We start from the raw sequence: 8481 nt of genomic DNA, 5'->3' as shown, positions 1-8481 counted from the left end.
GAGCTCTTTTAAAATGTAAAAAATGACAGTATACGGAGTGTTGAAATTTTCGATTCCTACTATTGGTATATTTCGGTATCGACAAATAGGTCGTACAACATCGATGAAATTGGGAGAAAAACTTACTAAAAATATGCGATCAAAACTATTTTCTCAAAAACGACGCGTCTCACTCAAAGTTTTCCGCCTTTAATCAAAATCGGGAATTTTGTGTTTTTCGCCTTTGGCAAATACACAAAATGTCATGAGCTCAAATTGTCTCCCTGACTCATGTTGCATCATTACATCGTACATTTTTTGAGCTAAAACCCTCCACAAGACCGGATTTCAATGCAGCCTCTCAACGAGGACTAATGATAATAAGATAGCCCACAGTCGTAAATTAAAGACAAAAACGCACATTGAAAAATAGCAAATGTAAGAAAAATCAATAGGTCCAGCTTGACCGAAAAGCCGCGTTATAGTACCTACCTAATGGATATCTAATGACCGGCAAGTTTTAATAATACGAAGTGCATAAGACCCTCGACTCCATTGTTTTTATCGTTATTATATGACTACGTAATGCCGTATCTAGTTTTCATACTCCTAATAATATTTAATTGTGTAGTACAATTATTGCCAATTAAAATTAAAATCGTAACTTATTTATTATTCATTGGCTTCGCCTGGCCAGTCCTTTCAGTTGTTGTTTACCACTTTAGGAACCAAAATAATTATGTACTTCATTTTACCCAGTTTTTAAGCCTAAGTAATTCGTAGATTTATGTAAAAATAAATCTAATCAGGAGGTACGAAAGATATGCACATGGTCGGAAATGAACTAATCACATATTTAGTATCCTCCTTATGGGGAAGGAGGTACTTTCCTGGACGGCCGTTTATTCTTGAGGCTAGGGAGGTCATGATTAAAAACTTTGTCCAGAGCGCCATACCTGCTAAGGCCGACCCTGCCTACATCCGAAAGAAATCTTGGAGAAAAAGTTACTCGCTATTGAAATTTCTATAATTATTTAAAATCTATGTCTGACATATAATATAATTCGAAGTATCATAATCATGAAGTTTTTCATTCACTAGAAATAAAGAGAATCAGAGTTAGAAAAACTTAAACAACCGGCGATCTCCTTCACCTAAAACTCGTTTTAGAAGGCCGAATTTTTATAATTTAGTTCTTTGACTTACATAGTACAATATTGATTAGACTTTTTGCAGTTTTATTTATGTAAATTCTGATTCATGGTAAAATAATATGCAGACGATATCCATGACTCACTAAACCTAGGTTGGCTCATGGAGCAGCGTTTCGTCTCATTTGCCTCAAAGGTTGTCTGCTTGTATTTCAAGTCTTTTTTTCTTTCCCCGATGTTCCAATATTTAATATAATATATATATATATATATATATATATATATATATATATATATATATATACATTATTGTTTATAGATTTAAAATTCAAGGAGGTTTGATTTGCTTTTAATTAAACTTGAATGTTAATACCCACAATACAGCTATTTAGTCGAGAGTCGATTAGAAAGGCACTTGCCATATTTACTACCATTAAATTGCTATGCAAGATCTCATGAAAAATAAATGAATAAGAATTTATCTCCATTGCTTTTTTTTTTGCTCATTTGCTTTTTTATATTCATTTTCAGATGTAAAAATTTGCGAATTAACTATATAGTTTTGAGCTCCTCAATAGCATTGAACGGAATTTGGCGCCCATATTATCCAAGGATTGGAAATTCTACAACGTAAATTTGAAAATATTGTATATGTATTTTATTGATAATGTTATGCATAAAAGTCATGTAATTGCCTTTTTTTAAACATACAGTACATATAGAGAATGTCTCAGTAGTCGATATAAAGTTCTGAAATTCTGAAAGTATAGGGGGTGTTTTTAGGACAAGTTTCACTCATGTTAAGAGCCTGTACGCATAAGGCGGGTACCCATGATGCGGCCAGCTATCCGATTGACTGCGTCCGATATAAATATATGTTCACTTACAGGGAGACTTTATTTCTATTCGCAGTGTCAACCGTATGATAATACGGGTACCCGCTTAGTGCGTATATGGTCAACTTTTTTGTTTTTCGACCGATTATATATATATTTCCATACTATAAAATTGGTACATGCCCATGTAGCAAAAAAAATTTCTGTCGAAATTTCCTTAAAAGCATATTCATTTAAGGATGTACATATCCTACGGATACGCCATTTCTCACCAAGTAGCAAACCTCAAGGCTATACTACTATGGATATTTACGAGTATTGCCTTAGGGTTTGCGTGGAATGTTATACAGAGTGTCTCACTTGCATTATTTTGCCAAGTATCTCGTTACTCATTAACGAAACTTTACCTATTTCAAACTTAAGTCTCATTTACTTGCGCTTGTATAAGCTCAGGAATATAAATTGAAAGATATTCTCTCGTAAGTAAAGCTTCATATATTTGTTTGATTTCGAACCTTGAATTAGACACTTTGTAAGTGGAAATAATTTTAATAAAATAGGAGTACAGTTTAAGTTAATCTGGTTAATAAGGAATGCTGCTAATGTCTAAAGCCAAAAACGGAGAATCACGAATCAGATAGTATAACATAAAAGTCGGAATGCGGAGTCGGTTCAAATCAAAACAAACTAATGTAATTTTCTTAGTCATAAAAAATAAAAAAATTATATACGTCTTTTACTTAATTTCAACTTAGTTTGTTAACTAAGGGATGACTCATAACATAATCTCGCATAACCACATTATAAAATAGCAACACTGCGGCAACGTTGCCAGATGTACTAAATATCTGAGATCGGTATACAATGATGGAACGAAACATTTCTCCTGATGAGCCCCCTTCAAAAAACTTTTGACGGTCATATTTTTGCATCTCTAGATACATACCGGCTGCATTCCCAACTCTAATTTACACTTCTCTGTATTGCACGAAATAAAACACATTTGTCCCAACAATTATAAAGTTTAATTACGAATGAACTCCAACTTAAAAATGAATGGGAAAACTCTACTTTCGGAGGTTCTGCATTTTAGGCGCTGATAATTTGACCTTTCCGGGAATGTTTCTCGCCAATTGTTCATCTTTTACCGCTTTTAGAAGATCCTTTTCACGAGATGTTATTGATCTGTCTTTGAAAAACATGGAGACGGCAGTTTTAGCTGCTTTGCCTCTTTTTGCTGTGCCCGGGGTTAATTTTACTTTGAACCTAAAAAATACATAAAATAAACCTCCATAATAACTTTAACAAGACACCTACTTGTAATTTGCTAGGGTATTATATGGAGCTATCACAGGAACTGCAAAGAGCAACTCGTCTGCCTCTAATGGGATTCCAGTGAGAGCATTCACCATATCCACATCAGCTTGCACTGTAGGTTCATCGTCATCCAAATCGTTGCAGTCTTTAGGCACTTGCAGCCTAGGCGTTCTAGGTTCCCTTTTGGTATTCCTGGATTGCTGTTCTTTACCACCTTTCTTACATTTTTTGACGTCTTTTTGGTTGCCTGAGGACTAACAACAAACATCATTCCCGAGTAATTAATTCATATAACATGGAAATCACCTGCAAAACATCCATTCTCAACCTTCTGTCTTCCTCATCCTGATCCTTGTACTTTTCCTTAATTTTCTTAAGCTTGCTTTTTTGCCCTCTCTTTGCTTGAGATTGCTTCACTGGCTCGTCTAAAAAAAAATTACCAAATTTTACCAAACTAACCGCGTACAATTTAATTAACCCTGATTTAAATGACCTTAAAAGTTGAGAGAAAACTCTACCATAAGTATCAACACTTTTACATAACCCAGTTACCGCAAAACCGTTCTAAGCGTTTTAATCTGAGAGCGGTTTTATTATTTATAAGCTAAAAAAAATGGCATTAGCGATGGACGCAGAGGCTTTAATTAATTTGCCTCTTTCGTAATAATTTAGTTAAACTTACGATTATTATGTGATTCAATTATTGCGGGTAATAACGTAAAATTCTTTTGTTTGAAGTGCCACTCGAATCCAATTACCGCTACGCCATATACATTAATAATAGTTTAAAAAAAGTTAAGAACTAAATAGATAATTTTAGAAAAACATTAATTATTAGCTTTTTGTAAAATACACATTTTCTTGCTTTTATGACAACGTTTTAGTCAGCAACTTCTGCAATTTTTAATTTACATTTTCTAGGTATCTTCAGGAGATATTTTTACTCTTCCCATCCTTTTACGAAACCCTTAAGAATTAAGCAAAATTAAAAAGAGTAGAATAAAAACTCCTCGACTCAAATTCAAAGTTTGCATACAATAATATCAAATACTAACTCTTCTGAGACTTGTTGCTTCTATCCTTATTGCTCGATTCACTAACGCCTCTACTTCTCGCCTTGGTTTGGTTGGGTTTCAAAATTACAGGTTTATCGTCTCCCAGGAAAATGATGTTGTCTTCGTCTTGTTGTTTCTGGTCTTTTACAACTGGTTCGGTTAAAATTTGCCTATAAAAATACATTTTTCAGACGCCTAATGCTCAGTCAAAGCTTCATGTTTAACACACTTGGTGCCGCCGGAATGCTGAATTTTTATATGTGTATCAGGAAATCGGGAATTTTCCTCATCTTCACTACCAGAAGAAGACTCCTCTTGCACTGCCCCATCAGTTTTCTCCTCAATATTTCCACTTTCAACTATGTTTTTGTCAGTTAGGTTTTCAATATTCTTTTTATCGATTTCCCCGTCTTTGTTAATTTCATCTTCTGCAAATAGGCCTACTCAAAACGACTTTTACCACTTTTTTAAATCAAATGTACCGTCACTTTCATCCAATACTGGCACTTCAACATCCTCTTCCTTGCCCAATTCACTGTCTTGAATACTGACACTGCTGTCTCCTTCTTGGGCGATAACTCTACGCTCTCCTGATTATTATTACCATCATTACTTACATGTAATGAACCATTTTTTTAATATAGATTTACCTAAATGTTTTTCAATACATCCATCTTCCAGTCGAAATAGAAAGCTCAAACCCAGAATCAAATGGGACGGTGGCAAGAAATTCTTTTTGCCTCTTATCATGAAGCTTCCTAGAAAAATACATATTACATGTTTTCGTAAAATAATAACGTTAAAAGTGACCAACCAGTGGACAAATATTCCCCAGTGGGTGCAGTTTTGCTAACTTGTTCGCCCCACACCCAATAGGCATTGGTTACTACTTTGGCGTCCCAGGCCACACTGGAAACACAATATACAATTCATATAATATGTAGATTTAGAATACTGTAATGGACAGTTCAAAATTTTATTGAGCTTCAGGATAGTTTTGGTTGGATATAAGCTTTAAAAAAAGACGTCGCATTTTAAGAATGCTTTTACTGACCTGTAACATATGGCCATGGTACCCGCTTCATTCAAAGTTTTTGGGGGTACGGGCAGTCCAGTAGGATTCTTAATAACTACGCTACTAGCGCCATGAATATCGGCGTGAACGTAAACATCTGTAGGTTTCATATATCTGAAAGAAAAACATCAATAAATTGTGGAATGCAGAAAAAACATGTACTAAAGCTAAAAATTGACTGCATTCAGCAGAGTATTGGATAACTGTTAGGATTTATTCAAACATATTTAAACAGACATTAAAAAATATATATATTAAAAAAATAAGAGTTGCCTAACCATTACCTGTACTGAATCTTAAAAATGGGCCTATTCCGGTATTTAAAATACAATTTATCTTCTCACCTTTTAACAATAAGCTCGTTTTGTTGCTGATCCCGTCCCGCAATAACCAAATAATTCTCGGAACTAATAAACCAATAAAACTTCTCAAACCAATACACCTTTCTCGCTTTGTTGATATTTGTTATCGTTTGCACATCCTTCAAAGTTTGCTTAGTCTTTCTTTCCGCAGATTTTAAGGCTTTGGTATGTGACTCGATAGTCTTCTGTTGCTTTTTTGCCGCTGTACGTTTTTGATCATAATATCTTCTAGCATTGGCAAAAGCCGTCAGATCCAGATCCAAGTCTACCACCATTGAGGGTATTTTATCGTCATCTTCATTCTCCTGATTTGATTGATCAATGTTTGTGGACTCTGCATAAGGGTCTTGTAAAAACATGCTGATGTGGTTGATTTCTAATTTCAGCTTTTTAATTGCTAAAGCACTAGGGTCACTTCTGGTTCTGGCTTCATCAATTACTTCTTCAATATTGTCCCAAGACATCTAAAATTTTAGTTAATAAATTAAAGAATGAGTAATAACAATTGATTCAACCTGTTGTCCCAAAAGCATTTGTACAGAGAGTATAGTACGATCCACCAACTCTTGGTTTCTTGTAATCAATTCTGCCTTCTGTTTGTCCTCCTCCTGAGCTTTTTCCAGTCCCACCAGACGCTGACTGTGATCTTTCCTAACATTTTCTAGCTTTTTCATAGCTTCCCTTTCCTTCTGAACAGCTGCAAAATTCCCAATAGCAAAATCGTATCATGAACATACACTGAACTGAAACCTTTTAGCTCCAACTTCTGACTTTCCAAGCTGGAAAAGTACTCATCTACAGCTAAGCAAAATGAATCGAATTCTTTATATGGCATGGAGGCATATTGCTCAAAGAGCATTGGATGAAACTCCTGATTAGAGTAAAAGTACTCCACTTCTTTGGTATCAGTAGCAGGACGTTCTTCTTTTTTTTGGATTATAAAACCCTAAAAAAATCGTTAAGTTTGCTGATAAGGACACATAGATAATCATACCTTAAGCAAACCTTTTTGCACTGATTTAAAGATTAAGTCAGCTTCAGAAAGACCCAACATAAGTTTATCAATATCCTGGTTTATATGAAAAGTTTTCCCGATTTTAGTTGAGTTTGTGAAGCCTTGTTTCAACAAAACATGCTCCAAGAGTGAGGGACCATACTCTACAATAATAATTTTGTTAAACAAATCATTTAAATTATCTTAAAAACGACTTCCTACCTAAATTTGAAACAAGCACTTTCTTCAGTTGATCACCTGTTTTGGTTTTTCCCAAAATCTCCACAATTTTTTCTTTACTAACACCCTCTTCTTCTCTGGCTCTGTTTTGCGGATATTTTTCCCTTACAGCGAATTTTACCTTATCCCCTTCAGTGTGTGGCCTTAAAACATATAAGATGGTCATCTCGTAGTCGGTCAGCACTATGTTACCGCGGTCATAGAGCTCCAAAATTACATGATAAGCGGCTTCGCCCGATCCGAATTGCAGGTCAACAATACGATCTACTCCTAGTTGGGATAGGCTCTCTAATCGTTTGTTTTTTAAGTGTTTTCTCAGCTGAAAATCAAGACATTATGTTTAGGTTAATATTGATTAAGCCAGTGTGCTAGAAAATTATATATTATAGGGAAAATCACTTATTTAATGAAGGAATGCCCCATATCTTAAACATATGGAGAATAAGAAATAAGTATTGTTGGACAAGCCTGTGTAAATTACCTTATGCAATTGGCATTAATGCCTTCATATACAAGACTTTTTTTTCAAAAAAAGTGATGTGGTGATTAAGAATAGTTAGCACACTAATATTTCTAATTAGGTTTAATTTATTAAATGAAACAGGAATTAAATATTGGAATGGAAAAAAAGTTGGTAAATATCTGCCCATCATTCTCACACAGGACTGAACACTAAATCTGGAATCAATTGAATTTTTAAAATTTTCCAAAAAATGTGTAAAAGGGGGAGGTACCTGGTTTTTGTCAATTTTCAAATTTTAAATGCCTATCTTTTGGGAATATGTGGACCAATTGCCTTAAAAAATTGTCCAAATCATTCCTCACAGTGATTTTATATGCACTGTACACAATAAGATAACAACATCATCATTTCATGGCATTTCTTATGATTACTCTATATACACCCCCTAGGCTAAACCAAAATTTTAAAGCTTTGAGACTAACTCACTTTCATGCTAAAACCTGAAGGTGCAACATTCTTGGGCCACTCAAAATTTGTTGAATGTATTCGATTACCGGATTCCAGCAATATAACCTGCTTCTGTTCTCCACCTTGCAGCCTTATCAGATAGGTCTTACTGTCGATGTCGTAGATATTATTCACTCTTAAGCCAATAAACCTTTAATCAAAAGAAAACCTTTGGTAAAGGCTGTTAGGGAAGGGTAAAGTACTTACTTTTGAAGTTCTTTAACAACACAAACAATGTCTAGAGTGTTAAAACGTGTCTTCATTTTGATGAATTTCTCTGAATTAATTTAGAATTGTGTTATTTTTTTTTTGTTCTTTGTTTAGACAGAAAAAAGACGCAAAAAGTTACGCAAGAAAATATTCGTTTTCACTTTCTTTAGAATTTTAATTTGCAACTAAAGAGAATGTTATATTGTACTTCGTGTGGAAGTGTCAAAATCAGCTGCTTACGAAGTGTATACTTTCACCATCTATCCACAACTCCACATAATAGTAAAGGAGA

At 34.4% G+C, this 8481-nt stretch overlaps 1 protein-coding gene across 1 annotated transcript; it reads right to left on the bottom strand.

Annotated features, from left to right (window-relative positions):
* Positions 1-2971: 2971 nt before the first annotated feature.
* On the bottom strand, positions 2972-8403 carry Clbn (Nuclear export mediator factor NEMF homolog Clbn). The gene is made up of 16 exons (XM_066286657.1): positions 8187-8403; positions 7959-8130; positions 6992-7328; positions 6770-6933; positions 6526-6721; positions 6291-6472; positions 5758-6239; positions 5393-5527; positions 5153-5247; positions 4989-5096; positions 4821-4928; positions 4568-4766; positions 4339-4508; positions 3590-3708; positions 3284-3537; positions 2972-3232 (listed from the first exon to the last, which is right to left on the bottom strand). The coding sequence occupies exons 1-16, from the start codon at positions 8240-8242 to the stop codon at positions 3034-3036; spliced, it is 2976 nt and encodes a 991-aa protein (XP_066142754.1). The 5' UTR covers positions 8243-8403; the 3' UTR covers positions 2972-3033.
* Positions 8404-8481: the final 78 nt, after the last annotated feature.

Source organism: Euwallacea fornicatus, chromosome 10 (genome assembly GCF_040115645.1).
Source record: "Euwallacea fornicatus isolate EFF26 chromosome 10, ASM4011564v1, whole genome shotgun sequence".
Classification (NCBI taxonomy): domain Eukaryota; kingdom Metazoa; phylum Arthropoda; class Insecta; order Coleoptera; family Curculionidae; genus Euwallacea; species Euwallacea fornicatus.
Note: the sequence above shows the minus strand (reverse complement) of the source record. Positions and strands in the feature narration are given on the sequence as shown.